This window comes from Arabidopsis lyrata (genome assembly GCF_000004255.2).
Source record: "Arabidopsis lyrata subsp. lyrata unplaced genomic scaffold ARALYscaffold_7, whole genome shotgun sequence".
Taxonomy (NCBI): domain Eukaryota; kingdom Viridiplantae; phylum Streptophyta; class Magnoliopsida; order Brassicales; family Brassicaceae; genus Arabidopsis; species Arabidopsis lyrata.
In genome coordinates this window covers 18,690,360-18,712,195 of record NW_003302549.1, presented here as the reverse complement: position 1 = coordinate 18,712,195, position 21,836 = coordinate 18,690,360, and the positions used below count along the sequence as shown (strand labels likewise).

Genomic DNA, 21,836 nt, shown 5'->3' with positions numbered 1-21,836 from the left:
AAGCCGCGAGGTGGAAGAGGCTGCATGTTTGGCTCATTTGGAACATCTTCATTTATCATTCAGATCCTTGAGAAGTCGGGCATAGATTCTGAACATCGAAGGTTGAACTCCATACCTGCTAAAATGAAAAAGAGTGGTGAGGAGTAAAGGGAAATCGAGACTAAAATTTATAAGAACGTCATACCCTTTGGAGTGATTCGCGGAGAGATTTATGCTCTTAAACCAATCCTGCATTAAAAGGCGTATCTCCGAGAATATTTTGAAGAATAAGGAAAATTGCAAATGTTTCCATAAATAAAAAAAAAGGGGCCGAAGCCCATTACGAGTTCAAAATGGGAGCAGAGTTAGGGAACATTTAAGGAAGAGGCTCAGGAACAGGCTCCTTCATCGCCGGTTTGATTTTCGAAGTGGACGCATTGTTCTTGGCATCCACTTCGGGACGAACCCGAACGCGTTTCCGACAAGTGCTGGTATCCTCCTCGTCTTCTTCTTCGCCATCAGATGGAGCGGTATAGACCGGGGCATTCACGGGCCCTGGAACTCCCTTAGCACGGAGATACATCCGGAGCATCTTCGGGATCTCAGCAACAGAATCAAAGTTCCGTCATTCCCATTGAAAGGGATCACTTTCCAGAGCTCTTATCTTCCTCTCCACACGAGCGATGCGAGCTTCTACTGTTTGCCTTTTGAGACCTAGCCGCTGCCTCTCGTCGCACAAGCGACGGTGCTTGTCGACGACCTAGAATAAAGATAAGTAGGTAAAAAGGAGAAAGCGGAAAGTTTTGATCAAAGAAGATAAGTACTATACCTTATCCAGGAAATCGCAAGCCTCCTTCTTTTCCTTTGAAGGGAAGTGAAACACGGCGTGCGGGAAGAGAACACCTGCCGGCTCAAAACCATCGCCGGATAGAAAAAGCGGGCTGCCGGGATCAACAGGGACTACGTTTTCATTTTTCATTGATGTGGTGCTTGTTGAATGAATTATGAAGTTTCTTGAGAAAAGATTAAAGGCAAACAATCTCCTATTTATAATAGGAATAGGGTTTGTCTTGGAAACGAAAAATCATTAATGATGGCGTGTCCAAGTAACTTAAACCATTTTTGGAAATCGAGAAAAGGCAGTTATTGCATTAAAGACGAGCCGCTTTCCCTACTTTAAAGAAATAAGAAGGGAAAGAGCAACCGTCACATTAACTACAAAAGTTTCTAAGGCCCAAGCCCAATAAATTTACCGAGTTGACTAAACCCGAAGTGGGGAACTCGCTTTAAGCCGACCTCAGTTCTCGCATTCTAAAGAGAAAGGTCTGATCAGCCTAAAAATCTCGAAAGCATAACCACAAGGCCACAAAAGGTTAAAAGCGGACTTTGCAAACCCGCACATAATTTTAACCAAAATCTCTTGGGATCATAACCTAGAAAGGTTTAAAAGCCTCCTCAGGCGAATATTTTGTTTAAGAAAAAAGGTAATTATAAAGCCTCCTTAGGCAAAAACAAGTTCGAAATTAAGTTTTAAATTAAATGGGACAATCCCCAGTTTAAAGTGGACACAGCCACTACGGATTGACAGCCACCTCGGACTCCGGCTCGGCTGTCAAAGTTTCATTTGCCTCCTTGACTGGTGCTTGATCAGATGAAGCTCCCTGTCCGCCCTCCACGGTACAACCATCCTCCGGGGTGACCTCCGGTGCCGCAAGAACTTCGGGTGGGACGACATCTTCCGTCCCACTTGACCCTAGGAAGGACAGTTCTAGTCGATTAAAAAATATAAGGCAAGAAAAAGGTGGTAAGTGTCAGGAGCCAAAGATTACCTGCCCAGTCTAGACCCGATTCACTTATAGGAGGTAATTCTGTGAAGAATTCCTCGAAATGGTGAGGGTTGAAGGTCGAAGTAGGAATAGCTGCCAAGCGACTCCGCTTTTCAGATAGATTAGCCGACAGTTCGGTCCTTTCTTGCACTCGGAGAAATCTTCATCATGGATTTGATCCAACAGAATCAGGTTGCTCTTACGCTCCTTGATGTCTGATTCCAGATCTGACCTAGCCTTCTCGGTTTGAATGAAGCGGATAGCCCCTTGAATCAACTCCATTCCGCGTCCCTTGACCTCTTTTCTGGCCTTCGAAGCCGACCTTGCCAACTCGGAGTCTCGCAGCTTGGTTATCGCCTTGTACTTCGCATCAAGTTTGGCAAGTTGTTTATGCAAGATGTAAGCAGTTGATTCGGATTCACAGAGCCTACCTTGAACGCCGGTAAATTCATCCTAAAGTTGATTATTCCGGTCATATTGGTCTTGCAACTCGCCTTTCACTTTTGCGATTGTCAACTCGGTCTTCCAGTTCTTGTCTAGAGCTGGAAGAGGAGTGAAGGTCGGCCTCAAGAGCAGAAAGTTTTTTCTTCCACGTAACAATCTCTTTTTCTCGGTCAATGACCAGCCCCTCGTAGTGTTCAATCATGTCGTTAAGCTCGCCGTTAGCCTGGCATGATGCATAAAACCGGGATGGCCAGTCAGTTCGAAAAATGGCAGCACAGTCAGAAAAATAAAGCCGAACTAACCCGAGATGAATGATGAGCGTGAAGCAAGTAGCGTTCACAAATCGCAGGGCGCCACTTGTCGAAATCTGGCAAGATCGCACCCGATCGGGTCTTGAAGCATCTTAAAACGCTGCCTTCTTTCTCCATAGCTGCGAAGGAAGAAGAGTTGTAGAAATTGGAATCTGAACAAAGACAAAAACTTTTAAGTGAATATAAATCACCAAACCTGAAAGCGATTTGACTTGGGGGACAAGAATAGGCTTCAACTTTGAGGAAGCATCACGAAACTCAGAATCTCCCTTTTTAGGAGATGCGCTACGGGCAGTCTTCTCGCTATCAGGCTGGGGAGAGGAAGACATATCAACAGGTCGGGGAGGACCCATTGGTTCAGTAGGAGGGGACGATCGATGTGAACGGTCAGTCCGGGCCCTTGATTTCTCCCTTCGCGAAGAAGAGTCACTATGGGATGACTTGTCTCTCTTCCTGCTAACCAAGTTCTTAAGTGGTTCATTGCTAAAATCATCTCGAGGAGGACGAGGAGAATCACGACGAGGAGATCGGTCTCTCCGAGGAGAACGTTCGTCACGACGTTCGCGACGAGGTGTTAACCTATATGCAGCAACGGATCTGGCTCCCTCGGTGCTGTTGTCATCAACCAGCAGGGTCCTGCTGTAGTCTTTTTTGTCAATGGCGGCCGCAATGAACGCCTTGTTTTCATCGCAAGCCTCTGCTATCGGCTTGGAGAGTTTCTTACGCTGGGCAGTAAGGGCCCGAGCTGACATTCCCTGAGTTGAGGGAGGAGGCGGAAGACGATGAAGTAGATTGGGGGGACTCATCCTGAGTTTTTCGGTTGGCTTCGACAAACCGATCGAGGGTGAAAGAATTCCAAAGGGTTTCCCCTTCAAGGATTATTTTGAAGAACTTGACGAATTCTTCAGTCGGAAGAGTCGAAGCGATGAAAGCTGCGAAGTGAAACAACGAGTTTGATCAGTAAAAAATAAAACAACCAGGAAAGGAATATACGACCTAATTTCTACCAGGCTTCGCAGACCACTTCGATGGGAGTACATCGGAAAGATTTCCAATTGAAGCAGGAGTTTTCCTAATCAGGAACCAAGGATGGTGCCAGTTTTCATCTTTGTTCGGGAGGTGCGAAATGACGTTCCTGTTGGCGTTTGGATACGCCGAGAAGTACCTTGTTTTCTTTGATGAACTCCTTATGCTTAGGAGTTCATTCAGCTCGGGGACTCCAATAACGTAGCCAGCCTCTACCGCAACGGTTATGATCCCGAGGATGGTTCGGAGGAGATTGGGGGTTAGTTGAGGTAAAGCAATCTCAAGAGTCGCCAAGAATCGAACTAGGGCTTCGGGAAGGGGGAAGGTCAATCCGCAGCCCTTGAAGTAGATTTCGTAAACACAAATGTAGCCATCGCGGTGGTTCTCCGGGGATTCCGTAGGATCGGCTATCTGTGCTTCCGCTATGATTCCAGGAGGAATTTGACAAAGCCCCTTTAATCGCTCAAGGGATTGAAGAGTACAGGTGGATTTGTAATGAGGACTGGCAATGTCGTTAGGACGAGTGCATTCGTCGTTGCTAGAACGTCTCTCATCGTAAGACGGAGATTCAGGTCTCTCAGAATCAGAAGTCATCGGAGAAAAATGAAAAATTCAAGATCCGGCGAAGAGGGGTTCGGCGGAGAAAAGTAGAGAGAAGTTTTGATTAAAGCGCAAAAGTAAAAGTAGAAAATAATGGTGAAAAGAAGTTACCTTACGCAAGCTAAATGATGGAACCGCCTCGAAAGTTGTGTGGGAAGTGGGAAGATTTTTCCCGTTTTAATAGTAATTAATTAATATACGGTCATAATGATGACAGATGTCACTCGGTTAAAAATGGCTAGTGCCGAAATTAAAGGAGTGATGAGATTTTCGGCGGGAAATCAGAAAGATTCTCGAGCGCAATCTTTGGTCATTTAAGCATTTAAAGTCCTCCGAATTGGAATGGCACTTCGAAGAACTTGGGGGCTAATTGTTAGTGTCGGATCCCGCACCAGAGGTCCAGGACCAACCAAAGATTGCCACGTAGTCAGAGTAACGGCCCATAAAGGATAAACCCCATTGGACCCACAAGTCAAAAGAACAGTCGAAGTGGTTATCACCATAAGGAGAATCCGAAGTGACTGCACCTCGACACCAGTCCGGAGACGAAGTCATGGTCAAATCGGTCCAAGGACATTTGGGCCAAAAGGCGAGGCCCATGAAGATCAGGATCAATTCAAATTCGAACGTTAAGCATTAAAATCAAAGATCAAAACGGATGCATTTAAGAGAGAATAATTGTACTTAATTAGCCATTTAAATATCGTTTTTCTATGTATAAATATAAAGGCCAATGGCCATGTAAAGGGGATCTTCCTCTCGAGTAAGAAATACTATAGCAATTTTTGTAGCAATTCATAAGCTTTTTGCATATTTATTTTTGTCCCTCAAGAGTAATCTTTCCTACTTAATAAAAATACTTGAGTGTGTGAATCCGACATCCACAGAAGCTCGGTAGATCTCATATTTCTAAGAACTTTGCAAAGAATAGGAATCAGCAAAGCGGATATTATCGGTCCACCACCACCATTGGTAGCTTTCACAAGTGACACCTCTATGTCCTTAAGAAACATAAAACTACCAGTACTCGCTGCAGGGGTTCCGAAGATTGTAGAATTCATTGTTTTCGACCGACCGGCCGCGTACAACATAATTCTCGGAACTCCGTGGATATATCAAATGAAGGCTATAGCATCAACTTATCACCAATGTGTGAAATTTTCGACTCCTGGAGGAATCGGAACCATTCGAGGAGATCAGGAAACATCGCGTTCTTGCTACCTCATGGGACATCGTTTAAAGCTCAAATACCAACTAATGATAAACGCGAAGCAAGAAAGCACCTCGCGTTACCCAAGTGGTCTCAGTTTGAATGAAGTTACCACGGAAATTGAAATTGATTCCAAATTTCCAGATCGAAAAGTAAAAATCGGCACTACTTTAGATTCAGAAATCAAAGATCAATTGATAACATTTCTAAGGGAAAATAAAAACACTTTTGCCTGGTCGGCAAAAGATATGCCAGGAATCGACAAAAGTATCATTACCCATGAATTAAATGTCGATCCCAGTTTTAAGCCAATAAAGCAGAAAAGAAGAAAACTGGGTCCTGATCGAGCTCAAGCGGTCAATGATGAAGTCGATATGCTTTTGAAAATTGGTTCCATTAGAGAAGTAAAATACCCGGACTGGTTAGCAAACCCCGTGGTAGTCAAGAAGAAGAATGGAAAGTGGAGAGTATGTGTCGATTTCACTGACATTAACAAAACATGTCCAAAGGACAGCTTTCCTCTCCCTCATATTGATTGGCTCGTAGAATCAACAGCCAGAAACGAACTCTTAACATTCATGGATGCCTTTTCTGGATATAATCAGATCATGATGAATCCCGAAGATGAAGAGAAAACATCCTTCATAACAGATAGAGGAATCTACTATTATGAAGTTATGCCATTCGGTTTAAAAAATGCCGGAACAATATACCAACGTTTAGTTAACAAAATGTTTGCAAAACATTTGGGCCAAACGATGGAAGTTTATATCGATGATATTCTTGTAAAATCTCTTAAGAAATCCGAGCACATCACTCATCTTGAGCAGTGTTTCAAAATTCTGAATGAGTTCGGAATGAAATTAAATCCAACTAAATGTTCTTTTGGTGTGCCTTCCGGAGAATTCCGAGGTTACATAGTCACGGAAAGAGGAATAGAAGCAAATCCTAATCAGATTGACGCTTTCCTCACAATGCCTTCACCAAAAAACATTAAAGAAGTCCAATGATTGACGGGCAGAATTGCGGCGTTGAATCGTTTCATCTCGAAATCTACCGATAAATGTCTCCCTTTTTATCAAATTTTAAAAGGAAACAAAAAATTTCGGTGTGATGATCAATGCGAAGCAGCTTTCGATCAACTCAAAACTTATCTGACAACACCACCGGTTCTCTCAAAACCTGAGTCAGATGAGAAACTTTATCTTTACAATTCAGTTTCTAATCATTCTGTAAGTGGGGTTTTAGTTTGAGAGGATCGAGGTGACCAAAAGCCGATTTCCTACATAAGTAAATCTCTTACCAGTCCAGAAACGAGATATACTATGATGGAAAAATTAGCTTTAGCAGTAGTCATATCTGCTAGAAAACTCAAACTTTATTTCCAATCTCATCCGATAGAAGTTTTAACTGCTCATCCACTTCGCTCAATTCTTCACAGACCAAGTCAGTCCGGTAGATTGGCGAAATGGGCAATCGAACTCAGTGAATACGATATAGAATACAAAAGTCGAACTAGCGCAAAAGCACAAGTTCTGGCTGATTTTCTAACCGAACTACCATTAGATGATGGAATCCTTATTGAAACAGACTCTACATGGAAATTACATGTAGATGGCTCTTCTTCTAAACAAGGATCCAGAATCGGTATTAGGCTCGAAACTCCGACAAAGGAAATAATCGAACAATCATTTCGATTAATGTTCCCGGCTTCGAACAACGAAGGGGAATACGAAGCTCTCTTAGCAGGACTTCGACTTGCTCTTGCAATTAGAGCAGAAAAATAATAGCTTATTGTGATTCTCAGCTAGTTGTAAACCAGTTCGCTGGAGATTACGAAGCTAAGGCACCTCGAATGGAAGCCTATCTTTCGGCTGTCAAAAAGTTAACCAGAAAATTCAAAGAAATCGAATTAGTTCGAATACCTCGAGGCGAAAACACTTCGGCAGACGCTTTAGCTGCCCTAGCTTCTACCTCAGATCCCGAACTCAAGCGAGTTATTCCAGTTAAATGTATTACTTCACGAAGCATTTCAGATGAAGAAACAGGAAACGATAATATTTTGGAAGCCGAGCATATCAAAATTAAATTCCGGTAACGAGAACAGTTCGCTTGTTGTCACCAGATCACGAGCGAAGTCTCAAGATGACAAACTTACTCCACAACCGGAACTTCCTAAAAGAAAAGCCGAGAAGAAAATTAAAGGATCAAGAGGTTCCCATTAAAGAACCATCTCGAACTGAACATTCACTTCCAAATATCACAAATAATGAAGAAGTTTTGGTGACAGTCGAAAGTGATCCTGATATTCCTTCCGAACCGGAACCAACGAAGTTTACACTCAAGGATAATATTTCCGCTAATGATTAGGGGGCTGACTGGAGGGTACCCATCAAAAATTTCATTCTCAATGGAGAACTACCATCGAACAAGTCGCAAGCTCGCAAATTAAGAATCATCAGCGCTAAGTATTGCATAATTAAAGAATCATTGTACATGCGAGGTGTCAGTGACCCTTATCTTTTATGTATTTTCGGACCCGAAGTTGAAATAGTGACAAGCGAGGTCCACGAAGGGCTTTGTGGTAGTCATTCTTTGGGACGAGCAATGGCTTTCAAAATCAAACGGTTAGGATATTTCTGGCCAACTATGATTTCTGACTGCATTGATTACGCCAAGCGGTGTAAAAACTGCCAGATGCACGCTCCTCTTATTCACTAGCCATCTGAATTTTTGCCATCTATATCCGCTCCATACGCTTTCATGAGATGGTCAATGGATATAGTTGGTCTGATGCATCATTCAACATGAGGCATCAAATACTTACTAGTTCTAACGGACTATTTTTCCAAATGGATCGAAGCTGAAGCTTACATAAACATAAAAGATTATGTGGTAAAGACATTCTTGTGGAAACACATTATTTGTCGCCATGGAGTTCCCTACGAAATTGTAACGGACAATGGTCCTCAGTTCATTTCAAATGATTTTGAAGATTTTTGTTCCTCTTGGGGAATAAAACTTAGCTATTCAACGCCGAGGTATCCTCAAGGAAATGGGCAAGCGGAAGCTTCCAATAAAACCATTCTCAGCAATCTTAAAAAACGTTTGAATGATCGAAAAGGTGGGTGGTATGACGAGCTGCAACCTGTGTTGTGGGAATATCGAATAACCCCGAGGCGAGCAACGGGAGAAACTCCATTCTCATTAGTATATGGGATGGAAGCAGTAGTCCCAGCCGAGCTGAATGTTCCCGGTTTACGCCGAAGTGAAGCTCCACTTAACGAAGAACTAAATTCTAAATTACTAGACGTTCTCGATACAATTGATGAAAGGCGAGACCAATCCCTTATTCGACTTCAGAACTACAGCAGTTGACCGCTCGATACTATAACTCAAAGTTGAAAAACAGACCTTTAAATATAGGAGACTTTGTTTTAAGGCGAGTGTTCGATAACACAAAAGAAGAAGGAGCTGGAAAACTCGGTATTAACTGGAAAGGCCCTAATCAAATCACAGAAAAGTCCGAAATGGTGTATACCGTTTAAAAGATCTTGACAAAAATCCCGTTCAAAGGTCTTGGAACATCATCAACTTGAAAAAGTTCTATTGCTAAAATAAACGTATTCGAACTACAAATTGGCTTGATCCTATTTTGGGTACGTAGGCAGCTCGCTAACACGAGTCCAGCTATAAAAATAAAAATATTATTCCAATCATGGAGTCTTGTTTTTATAAGCTCGATCCTCGAGCATAAATATTAAAATATAAAAATACGTTGCGAACAATGTATAAAGAAATATTTCTAGCTAAGCAAAAACCAGATCTAGAAGGGTCTTGGATTACAGAATAGCTCTGCTCCTTGGCCTGCGAAGTCAACAATGCTCAGAATGCAACCCGGCATGTTTCCGTACTCCTGGAGGCCTATCTCGATCCAATCGGAAGGGTGGGCTTCGAGGCGATGAAGCTCGCGAGCAATATCGAGGCGTTGCTTCTCTAGTTCCATTCTTCTTTTCCTAATCTCAATTTTCTCACCTTCGAGCTCGTTGTGCCGAGTGATAAGCTGAAGAAAAAAAACGCTTCGTTTAGCAACAACAAAAGGAGTCAGATCACTAGGTAAAACAATACCTTGTTAATAAACTCCTCAGCCTTGACACGATCTTGAGCTGATAATCTCTCGATTAACACGATCGGAACCTGAATCCTGGTTCCCCGCCCTTATGGATGTGACTCTTCTGGTTCGCCAGTCCCTTCCATTTTTACAAGCTCGATGTCTGACGTTCCCGGAAGATCATCGCTTATCATTTTGAATGAGTCGGAGGGATTCTCTGAAAAATTACCTTCCTCAAATATTTTTGTAGAATTATTGTTGATAAAACTCAATAATGAACTGCACCCACTTTATACTCGAAAAATACTCAATCACATTTAAGAGGGTCAATTGACGATTTCCCAAATCTAAAATTACTACCTTCATGGAAAATGTAATCGAGTTAATTGCTAATTATATTCCCTAGATTAACGCATTAAATGAGATTGAAATAAATCGACAAATTCAAAGCGAAAGGGGAAATATAATTAATGTTGCTGGGCCGCTAGCCCAATAGCATATTACAAACAAAAATAAATCAAAGAAATTGTTCGATCAAAAGTCTTCACCCGATAACGGTTCCGGCGAGGTGGATGATCCCGAACAGCTTTCTGAAGATAATTCCTCGTCAAAAGATAAATCGAGAAGACCGGAAGAATGGTCGATAGATTTCGTCTCCGGTTCTTCATTTTCTTCAGTTCTTAACATCGGAAATCTCCGAAACTCTGAAGAACATGAAACAAAAGAGGATCCGTCGCCGGTTGTCAAGGATAGATGAGATAATTTATCCAGCACACAGAGGAATCTTCGAAGACAAGTAGGAATGATAGCCACGATATCTAAACCCTTCCTCTCCCATTCATGCGGTTCAGATTCAAGGCGATGGATCTCTCTCTCCACCCTCCTTATACGCTCATCAAGAGCACGTCGCCTCCTTCTGATTATTTGTCTCTTATCACATAAAGCTTTATGCCTCCCGACGATCTGTTTGAACAAACATTTTGTCAACTATCTGAAAAAGAATATACATTCTTCTGAAAAGACTAAAAATTAGAAAGGAAACCTTTTCCAAGAAGTCATAACATTTGACCCTTTCTTTCCCTATCCGGAAATGGAAAAACATAGAGTGAATAACTCCCTTTGGAGAGAATCCATCTTCGGATCCAAACAATGGATCCCCATTCGAAGTTGTTATTCTTGAACTGGATCTGAAAGAGGATAGCGGCATAGTTCAGTTTCTCTTACAATAAACTATGAAAGTCCTTCAGAATTCTTTTAAAGGAAAAAAGTATACGAACTCTTCAAAAAATGTAACAGATCTGTTAGAACAGACTTCGAGTCCATTTAAAACGTGGCCCAACACACTTAAAGCCATTTTTAGGCTATGATCAAAACCATCGCCTAGTCATCTTTATGGCAAAAATTCTCATGAATTATAAAAGTCTTATCCCTCGATAAGAAGCTTAAGCCGAGCTCCATCCTCGCGTCCGAGAGACAGAGGAAAAATACTTTTAAAGATTTTTTCTTTAAAAAAGGCAAGTGAGCCTGATCAGCTCATCTCTCACAATTTATAAAACCTCTTTGGTGGGTAGGACTTGCAAACCTAGAATCGCATCCAAACGTTTTACTTAAATAAAAAAAATCATATGCAAGTGCATGTACATGATTTTGTTCCAACACACTAAGTAAACAAGACATTTCTGTCAAACGGAGTAGTTCGACTCTCCAAATACCAAAGAAAACTATTTCAGATTGAGAGTGGGTCGGGAAGCCGAGGATAACTCGGATTCAACTACAGCGAGTTCGGCAGTAACTTCCCTCCTCTCATTCTCGAACAAAACTCTTCCATTCTCTAGTTCCCCAATCAGGTCTAGGTTACTCTTCAGCTCGGCTTGATCGGTTTGAAGTTTAGTCCAGACCTCTTCATCTTCGATAAACTTCACGATATACTGAATAAATTGCCTACCAAAGCTCTTTATCTCTTCTCGAGCGTTATGCTCGGCTTCGGCGATCTCGCGAGCCCTAGTTTTGACTAATAAGTCGGCCTTGTGGTTCGCTTCTTTGGACAAAGCCATGGCCTCTTCTAACTTAGCCTTCAAGCGAAGAGTGTCAGACCTCGCAGAATCCCTTTCAGCATTCGCAATTTTGAGGCGTTGCTCGTTAGTCGCCAAAGTATTCTTCATATCTTCAAAAGACGACTCGAATGTTTTTGCCTGTTCAAGTCGGTCAGGCTGATTGACAGATTTAAGTTCGTCAATCTCGTTCCTAGCCTTTGCGGTTTCTTTCATTGCTTGGTGAAGAAGATTCTCATAATGGAAGATCATTCCATTAGTCTCCATAAACGCCTTCAAAGTAAAACAAAAAAAAATGTCATTCAGACAAAAATTTACTTAACAAGGAAGGTTTATTATAGTAAAAACCTAAAGTTCCGAACCTGAGAGAGGTAGCGAGCTCGATTGACGTACATCTCCCCTGCCCTGGTTTGAAAACTTCGGAAGATGTCTCCAATCTCTTCTCCGCCTGCAAAACAAAGGAGAATAGTAGATCAATGATAGAAAAAAATGAAGCAGCCGCAGTCTGTATTAGTCTTATTAAGGCTCGCGTTCTAAAAAAAAACTTACCTGTTTCTGAAATCGAAGCTGGTGAAGGGTTTTGAGTACTAACGCTCAATCCTTGAGACAAAGGAACCTCCTATCTCAATTCAGCGATTTCTTCTGGAAGTGCTCTGTTACTAGGAAGAGGGAGTTCAGGGTCTAAAGGTTCCAAATAAGGAAGAACAGAATGCGAAAGGCTAGGAGCTCGTAACGGAGAACTAAATCTAACAGTTTTGAGTTTCTCGTTTGACGAAGCATCTGAGTCTGGAACCTTCCTCTTTGTGCGGAGAGAAGAAATGACTTCTCTCTCTCTTTCTTGTGCGGAAGAGCAAATAGTGGTAGCGACTGGAGGGTCGTTAGGAGTCTCAGCTCCATGAGAATCCACCGCCATTACAAAGCTGCTTCTAAAGAACCGTCGTTGACCAGGAGGTTCTTCCTATGGAAGTTACCAACCTTGGAGATTGCAGCGATCCGTTTATTTATCCTAATTTCGGATAATTGATCCTTAAGAGCTTTAGTCTCGGCTAGGATTTGTCTCTTATCGCGAGCATTTATGCTCGAGACATCTTTCTCTTTAGGAGGAGGATCAAGGGGGCGAGTTTGACCATTTTTAATAGCGAGCCCCGCATCATGAATGCGTTGAAGGGTGTAGGAATTCCAATTTGTTTCACCCTCGGAAACGATTCGAAAGAAGGATAAAAAATCAACAGTTGGAGGGGGAATGGTTTGGTTCCTTGAAATAAAATGTTGAGTTAAGAATTCTATTTCTTTCAAACAATACAATGAAAAATAAGAAAGGTTGATTCTAACCAAGTTTAGACGACCATTTTGGGAGAAGAAGACCGGAAAGACCTTGAACGGAATGAGGATTAACTCGGAAAAAGAACTAGTATTTCCTCCAAGGACCATCATGCGAGGGCATTCCGTCGATCAGGTTACAGTCAAGAATAGGATTCATAGAAAAATTACCCGCCGCTTTGGACTCACGGGCTCAAAATAGCCCTAAGAGTTCGCTAGTGGTGAGAGAAAACCCTGCTACTACCGAAATGGTCAGGGTGCTCATGACATATCGGAGAAAGTTGGGAGCCATTTAGGGAAAAAGCAATCCCCAGATGGAGGAGGTACAAAAGAAGAACCTCCGGTATGGGAAAAAATAAACCGCAACCTTTGAAATAGACTTCTGAAGCACAACAGTAATCTTCTCGCACTGTTTCCGGAGACTCATTGGGTTTAGGGAGAGAGAATTCTATTTCCTGAGGAATGTTGCAGAGGCGACGGAGAACGCCGAGGGCAGCAAGGGTCGATTGAGACCTAAAATGCGGACCGAATCTATCTCCCCTTCGGGTGCAAACTTCGCTCCCGCTGGGAACGGGGATTCCCCGACTGTCGTCTTCGTTGTCCGAGACATAAACGGCTGGGGAAGACATTTTTACTAAAGGATTTTCTTTCCCTGGTTTGGTAAAAGATTTTTAGGGGTGAATATGTGCTGTAAAAGCCGTCGTTCCATTTAACCCTATAGAGCAGAAAACCTCCTTGAAAATATTGGGAAGTGGGATAGTTTTTCCCGCAGTATTAATATAAAATTAAGAAATTAATGATGACGGTTGTCAGGAAAATCAAATCATTTCGTTTCCGAGATCGGCATAACAGCGTAAAACATGGAGAAATTCCAGAATTTCAAAGATCTCGATTCATTAATTACTATTTACTTAAGCTTTCCAAGCCGAGGACTCAGCTCGCAAAACTTGGGGGGCTAAATGTTGGGGTCGGTTCCCACACGTTTTCAGTAGGATCCACTTGGATCTGTCCACGTCATTATTACATAGTAATCCTCTCGGAATTCAAGATATTTTATTATAAGTATTGAACTTGACTGGTCGGGAGCTCGATTCAGTCCAATAGGAGAGTTCGATCTTTGCCAGTATGGAGTTCGCTCTTATTTGATATATAGTTCGCATAGAGAAAGGCTGAAGTGAGGAGAGTATTGTTCGAGGCTCGCAGTAGCGTCAAAACGCGGGAGTTCGGAGTCAGCAAGAAAGAGTTCGGAAAACCCATGTGAAGCCCAAGATAGTTCAAATTCAAGCCGTTTCGGTCAAATTGTAACTTACATGATTAATGCGGATCAATATGATTATGAGCAGTAAATGACCGCATTAATCATGTTTTCTCTATAAAAACAACTTCAAACGCATGTGTTTGAGGAGAGACAGACTTTTACACACTACGACTAAGCAATACAACATACTTTCTCTCTTTACTATTTCGCAAGGCTTTACGTACTTCGTTCTTATCAAATTTCTTTACTTTTTCTTCTTGGTTAATTTCCCCTTCGAATTCCCATATTCATTTGTTGATTTTAAGAGTTTTTCTCCAATGAAATACTTAAAGATAATTGAGTGTGAATCCTACATCCACAATGAGGTACACCTGAGAGTTGTTCTGGCGAAACTGCGGGAGCAGAAGCTGTTCGCTAAGTTGAGCATGTGTAGTGTCTGGGAGCAGGAGATTGGGTTCCTAGGACACATTATTTCAGCCGCTGGGGTGTCTGTTGATCAAGAGAAGATTCAGGCTATTAGGGAATGGCCGAGGCCGAAGAATGCTATGGAGATCCGAAGTTTTCTTTGCTTAGCGGGATATTATCGGAGGTTCGTCAAGGGTTTCGCGATTATGGCTCAAGCTATGACGAAGCTGACTGGGAAGGATGTTCCTTTTGTGTGGTCTCCAAAGTGTGAGGAGAGTTTCGCGAACCTAAAGGCGATGTTGACGAGCACACCAGTCTTGGCGTTGCCAGAGCAGGGCGAGCCATATGCGGTGTATGCAGATGCGTCGAGAGTGGGTCTTGGATGTGTGTTGATGCAGCATGGGAAGGTGATTGCCTATGCCTCACGGCAGTTGAGGAAGCATGAAGGCAACTATCCTACCCATGATCTTGAGATGGCTGCTGTTGTTTTTCCCTTGAAGTTTTGGAGATCTTATCTTTATGGCGGGAAGGTTCAGGTGTTTAAAGATCACAAGAGCCTGAAGTACATCTTTACTCAGCCGGAGCGGAATCTGAGATAGAGGAGATGGATGGAGTTGGTGGTAGATTATGATCTGGAGATAGCTTACCATCCTGGGAAAGCTAATTTAGTTACTGATGGTTTAAGCCTGAAGCGAGTGGCTTCGGCTCAGGATCGTGACATGGAGTCATTGGTTTATGAAATCAGTACGTTGATATTATGAAATCAGTACCATTGGGTTTGGAAGGAATCAGGCAGATCTTCTGAGCAGGGTGCGATTGGCTCAGCAGTTGGATGAGGTACTGATTAAGGATTCCAAGGTCGAGGGTTCTGAGTATTAGGTCTCTACTAATGGGACGATTCTAGTGCACGGACGAGTATGCGTGCCTAGAGACAAGAATTTGAGGGGAGGGATCTTGAGTGAGACTTATGCGAGCATGTTTTCGATTCATCCAGGGGTGACTAAGATGTACTGGGATCTAAAACGGTATTATCACTAGGTTGGAATGAAGAAGGATATAGCTAGCTGGGTCCTAGCTTGCAACGTGTGTCAGTTAGTGAAGGCTGAGCACCGCAATCCAGGTGGTTTGTTGCAGAATTTACCCCTTCCAGAGTGGAAGTGGGATATGATTACGATGGATTTTGTGGTGGGGTTGCCTACTTCGCGGACCAAGGATGCTATATGGGTTATTGTAGATCATCCGACGAAGTCAACACAGTTTTTGGTCATTAAGAAGACCGATGGGGCTGAGGTTTTGGCTAAGAAGTATGTGTAGGAGGTAGTGAGATGTCATGGAGTACCAGTGAGTATAGTGTCAGAACGGGATCCTAAGTTCACTTCAGCGTTCTGGAGGGCATTCCAGGAGTAGATGGGCACTAATGTGCATCTGAGTACAGCTTATCATCCTTAGACGGATGGACAATCTGAGAGGACCATTCAGACTCTTGAGGATTTGCTGAGGATGTGTGTACTGGATTGGGGTTGTCATTGGGCGGATCATCTGGGTTTGGTAGAGTTTTCTTATAATAACAGCTACCAGGTGAGTATTGTGATGGCTCCTTTTGAGGCGTTGTATGGGAGGCCCTGTCGTACACCTTTATGTTGGACCCAAGTGGGGGAGATGAGTCTTTATGATGAAGGTTTTGTTCGGAAGACCTCGGAGAAGATTCGGGTTTTGAAGCTGAACATGAAGGAAGCTCAGGATCGGCAAAAGACTTATGCTGATAAGAGGAGGAGAGAGCTTGAGTTTGAGGTGGGAGATAGAGTGTATCTCAAGATGGCGATGTTGAGGGGTCCTAACAGGTCCATTACCGAGAACAAGTTGAGTCCGAGGTATACGGGTCCGTTTAGGATTATTGAGCGAGTTGGACCGGTTGCTTATCGGTTAGAGTTACCGGAGATTATGCAGGTATTTCATAAGGTTTTCCATGTGTCGATGCTGAAGAAGTGCTTGCATAAGGATGAGGAGGTGTTGGCTAAGATTTCCATAGATCTTCAGCCCAACATGACCTTGGAGGTGAGGCCAGTGAGGGTTCTCGAGAGGAAGATCAGGCAGGATCGTCGGAAGAAGGCTCTGATGATCAAGGTTTTATGGGATTGTGATGGTGTTGAGGAGGAAACTTGGGAACCAGAGGCGAGGATGAAAGCGAGATTCAAGAAGTGGTTTGAGAAGCAGGCGGAGGCTTGAGCTTATCATCGATGGTCCCAGTTTCAGATATTGTAGATACGTTTGTTAAAATTAATGGATTTGGTTTCTACTTTTCTTGTGTTTATGGTAATCCAAATCCATCCTATAGACACTTGGTTTGGGAACGATTAGAAAGAACTACCGCAAATAGAACGGGTCATTGGCTAGCTGTTGCTGATTTTAATGAGATTAAGGGTAACCACGAAAAGAAAGGAGGACCTCCTAGACCGGAGAGTTCCTTTATGGATTATAGACGAATGTTACAAGTCCGTGATTTCTAGGACGTCAAATCAATAGGAGATCCTTTCTCCTGGGTTGGAAAGCGACATACACATGACATTGCTTGTTGTCTGGACAGATCAATGGCAAACAATGAATGGATCGCGCAGTTCCCAGCGTCTCATACTGAATTCCTAGAGCTCATTGAATAAGACCACAGACCAGTTATCACAACAATATCTAGTGACTTTGAGCAAAGAGTGGGCCAGTTCTGCTTTGATAACAAACTTGTGGATCGAGAGGGCTTTCATGACGCAATTAAAAGAGGATGAAACATGGCAAATTATGGAGAGGAAGATTGTCTGCGTTCTCGACTCTCTTCTTGTCGCCAGGAAATAGCCAGATGGAAAAAGACAAACAAATCTAACGCCTAGGAAGACATTGCTATCCTCAAAAACCGTCTTGACAAAGCTCACAAGGATGGTTCACCAATGTACCATTTACAGGATTTAAGGAAGCAACTAAACCAAGCTTATGAGAATGAAGAGGAGTTTTGGAGGCTTAATGTAACATCCCAAACCCAGAATGGGGGGTGGTGTCGATCGACACTAGGTGGTGTCGGTCGACACCAATAATTTCTGGTTTGATCGGTTTGTTTTAAATCGTCGGTTTAGTCAGGAATTGATTTGGAAAACCCTAGGTCTCGTTTTAAAAATGACACAACCTCCTTTCTCTACATTCTTGGAGTGCTTTGTCGTTCCAGAGAAGAGAGAAAGAGAGAGTTGACTTTGTGGTTGATCTAGAGAGAAAAGAGAAGGGTTTGAGTGAGTTAAGGAGAGAAGAAAAGCTTGTTTTTGGTGTTAACAAGAGGAGGAGGAGCAGATCAGCGGCTGTGGGTTGAGAGAAGGTTGTTGTATAGCCTGTTGATGGGAGGATCGCCTCACTAAGTATTTGTGATAATACTTACGCATCTCTTTCTTTATGGTGCAGGTAAAGAAAAAGTGTGACGTGGAATCATGGCAAGGAAGAGAGGATGATCTAGGAACTCATTTGGTTACGTTTATTATGTTGTTGGAACTCGTTTTAGAACTATGCTAGGATTGCTGGTTATTTCTAGACATGTTGATTGGATTGTTTATTTATAAGAAATTTATTTGGACTTAGGTTGCTGTTGTTTTATCGGTTGATTTAATTAAGTATTTATGGGAATATTTAATTATGTTTTAAAAAAAAAAACGCGTCGGGACTTCACACTTAAAAGCCGGAAAACTTGGCTTTCCAGTGGAGACCGCAATACTAAGTATTTCTTCGTCTCTGCTAAAACACTTTCAGCTCGCAACAGGATGTACTCAATTCTAGATGATGCAGAAAATGAACAATTTGGGGCAATCGCATCGGGGAAGTAGCCCAGTGTTTCTTCACGAATCTTTACCAGAGTGAACTCCCGCCCTAAAATAATCACTACCATGTCCTTAATGGGTTCCGCAACAGAGGACATAAACGTAGATTTGACGAGGTCGGTTAAGAAGATAAAATAAAACAAACTGTCTTATCGATAGGAGCAACCAAAGCACCGGGGCCTGACGGGTTCACATGTGCTTTCTATCAGAATTATTGGGAAGACATAAAGAGTGCTCTAATTGTGGAAGTGAAGAATTTCTTTGAGAATAGTGTGTTTGACAAAGCAATGAACCACACGAATCTATGCCTCATCCCGAAGATGGAAGCTGCTCGACATATGAATGATTTTAGACCTATTGCCCTATGTAATGTCAGCTACAAGATCATATCGAAGATTCTAATTACACGATTGAAAAGACACTTATCAAGCATCGTCTTAGAAGAACAGGCCGCATTTATCCCTGGGCGGGACATCACTGATAATGTTCTAATTGCACACGAGATCATTCATGCTTTGAAAGTTAAGAGAAGATGTGTGAATTCATTCTTGGCCATCAAAACGGATATTACTAAAGCATATGACCTCTTGAATGGGACTTCCTGCAGGAAACAATGTTCAAATTTGGCTTTGCCTCTCAATGGATACAATGGATAATGACATGCGTCCGTACCGCCACCTTCTCAGTAAACATCAATGGAAGCCCAAATAAAACTGGAAATTCACAATCTGTTAGTGAGTTCTTCTTATAAAATAAAACTGGATAGAATGAGATTCTGATCAGAGAACAAGTTCATGTTGATGATGTTCAATTCATACTCACCCAAAAGCTAAGTCAGAGTCAAAACAGAGATTATCTAGGGTGGTATTACACAGAGGACGGTAAGTATACTGTGAAATCAGGTTATTGGCTTGCCACACATCTCCCGAATTCAGAACTAGCCTTCAGACCGCCACCTTGGAACCCACAACTCAAGAGTCAAATCTGGAATTTAAACACGGCTCCTAAAATCAAATATTTCCTCAGGAGGATGCTTTCTAGAGCATTAGCTACCAGTACTGAACTCGAAAGAAGGAGGGTCGTCACAGATAGCTATTCCCGCAGATGTGTAACAGAGCGAGAAACTATGGATCAACTCTTCTTTACGTGTTCACATGTCCGTCAGATTTGGAGAGCTTCGAACATCCCCCTCCCGTGTCTGTCAAACACTCAGGTGTCTTATGAGACAAAAATAAAGGATATATTTGAGTTTCATAAACAAGCAAGGACTCATACATTACAAGTTTAACTTCCTATTTTGATCCTTTGGAGAATATGGAAAAGCCGTAATAAGCTGGTATTTCAATAAAAACATAATGGCTGGTGGAGAGATATTAATGACGCTATCCACGACGCGGAAGAATAGATAACAAATGGTCTAAGCAAGAAAGCTCCCCAATCTTTGAGACTGACTTCTGCAACCAACATAACTGACCAGAGAAGATGGAAAAACCCAAAGCCGAGCTGGGTTAAGTGCAATTATGATGGCAGCTTTATGAATCAAAGACTTTTTTTATGGTTTGCTATGTTTAATCGTTTTTTCACTGTCGTCTTTGGTTCTTGTTATCGAGATGAATATATCACACGTATTTTTGAGAATTTCAATCCGGGTATCATTGCTGGAACGAAGATGCATCTCTTGTTTATCCTTAAGTTCCAAACATCATATGGGAGAAGTCATATGTTTTCGTTTTGTGGTCCATTGGACGGATCTGAAAAGATTGATTTGACGGGAGATGGAAAAAGGGTTATCGGCTTCTAAATTCGGTGTGTGTGTGTACCCAACGCTATTGGAGTGATGATGTAAAAATATAATGATACATAAGATAGTCTCTATACATAGATTAACAATGTTTCTCAACTGATCAAGACTCCACAAAAGCCAACGAGGAGAAAACATAAAGTTTTTAAAATCTAAAAATTATATTATCTGTATTATCATCATTTCACAAAGTACAATTGGTTGACACGTCACACAATGATCTTTTTCTAATTATTACCACCGCCGAGCTCTCACATCACTTTCTCCTACACAAATGAGTTAGTACGACTGTAGTACTTCCATATCACTTTTTCATCTCTCTTTTTTTTCGTCAATAGGATTCAATTGATATGATGAGAGAGAGAGAGATAGAGAGAGAGAGAGAGAGAGAGAGAGAGAGAGAGAGAGAGAGAGAGAGATAGAGATAGAGAGAGAGAGATGGTGAAAAACTGTCAAAGGATCTCACGACATCAGATAAAACAATATGATGATCTTGGTAAGGAATGATAATAATATGTGTATCAAACATTTATAGAATGCATAAAATAAACAATCTTTAAATGCATATATGCCACAATTGTAACCGAATATGAGAATTTTTGGCCGCCATTACTCGGTAGTCGACACAAACATAGTTGACTTATCAAATAATGTTCCTACGTATAAAACAATGCCCAAGAATGAAGACAAAAAAAAAAAACTCCTCGTCATACCAATGTTTATAGAGAGTTATCTGAGACATTTTTAAAATTTCTTTCTTAGATAAAAATTATCACAATCATTAAAAATATAATGCAAGAAAGTCAAATAGTTCGCTTAAGACAAATTTTATGAGAGAGAGAGATTACCCTTTGAAGATTTGGAGAATATTAGGAATGTGAATTATTTGCTATATAACGCAACATTTATCTCTATTGTCTCCAGCTGAGAAGAGATGTTCTCTAACAATTACAAAGGGATGAAATATTAGTCTTAAGTTCTTTTATTTTTTTTTTATTTTTTTTGTCATGGTTCTATTACTATTTTTTATGGGTGTCATTTGTACTCCAAATTATCAAAATTATATAATATCGAATGTGAGAAAATAAAAAATATTAGGCAATATTTGTTTTTCTTGCCTCCATGTTTTCTGAAAAATACAAGGAGATGAAAAATCAATATTTAGTTCTCTTATTTATCGTTCTTTTTTTTGTTACGGTTCTCTTACTCTTTATGAGTGTCATTTGAAATCAAAATGATCGAAATTATATAATAATTAATATGAAAAAACAAACAAATTAACATATAATGATATAACTTTTGTTAGAGAGAGAGAGAGAGGTTGCCAAAAAGGGTTAGAAGGAGAGAACGAGAAAGATGGTTAAAAACAGTCAAAGGATCTCACGACATCAGATAAAACAATATAATGATCTTAGCAATAGAGCTGGCTGGCAAAAAGTTAATTATCCTTCTTTAACCAAATCATTATATTGTTTTATCTGATATCGTGAGATCCTTTGACAGTATTTCACCATCTCCTCGTTTTCTCTTTCGAACCCCTTTTTATCAACCTCTCTCTCTCTCTCCATACTCCGGTTTCACTATAAATATGATTCAAAGTACATTTTCTCTTCGTTTTCTTTGCTCTATATATCTCGCTCTTTTCTCCC

The 21,836-nt window shown here is 41.5% G+C and overlaps 2 protein-coding genes across 2 annotated transcripts; both read right to left on the bottom strand.

Annotated features, from left to right (window-relative positions):
- Nucleotides 1-279: 279 nt before the first annotated feature.
- LOC110226087 lies at nucleotides 280-958 on the bottom strand. The gene is made up of 3 exons (XM_021016670.1): nucleotides 809-958; nucleotides 679-739; nucleotides 280-438 (listed from the first exon to the last, which is right to left on the bottom strand). Exons 1-3 carry the CDS (start codon nucleotides 956-958, stop codon nucleotides 356-358), a joined length of 294 nt encoding a protein of 97 aa, XP_020872329.1. The 3' UTR covers nucleotides 280-355.
- A 10,270-nt stretch (nucleotides 959-11,228) lies between these two features.
- Nucleotides 11,229-12,471, bottom strand: LOC110226529. Its single transcript, XM_021018465.1, has 4 exons — nucleotides 12,219-12,471; nucleotides 12,108-12,158; nucleotides 11,921-12,006; nucleotides 11,229-11,831 (listed from the first exon to the last, which is right to left on the bottom strand). Exons 1-4 carry the CDS (start codon nucleotides 12,469-12,471, stop codon nucleotides 11,229-11,231), a joined length of 993 nt encoding a protein of 330 aa, XP_020874124.1.
- Nucleotides 12,472-21,836: the final 9,365 nt, after the last annotated feature.

Excerpts from the sequence above, each read along its gene's own strand:
- LOC110226087 (XM_021016670.1), bottom strand. The coding sequence starts at position 958 with ATGAAAAATGAAAACGTAGTCCCTGTTGATCCCGGCAGCCCGCTTTTT. Across the intron at positions 740-808 it reads CTTGCGATTTCCTGGATAAG|GTCGTCGACAAGCACCGTCG; the intron begins GTATAGTACTTA and ends TCTTTATTCTAG. Across the intron at positions 439-678 it reads GCTAGGTCTCAAAAGGCAAA|CCGAAGTGGATGCCAAGAAC; the intron begins CAGTAGAAGCTC and ends TTCGGGTTCGTC.
- LOC110226529 (XM_021018465.1), bottom strand. The coding sequence starts at position 12,471 with ATGGCGGTGGATTCTCATGGAGCTGAGACTCCTAACGACCCTCCAGTC. Across the intron at positions 12,007-12,107 it reads AGCTTCGATTTCAGAAACAG|GCGGAGAAGAGATTGGAGAC; the intron begins GTAAGTTTTTTT and ends TTTGTTTTGCAG. Across the intron at positions 11,832-11,920 it reads GAGCTCGCTACCTCTCTCAG|GCGTTTATGGAGACTAATGG; the intron begins GTTCGGAACTTT and ends TTTACTTTGAAG.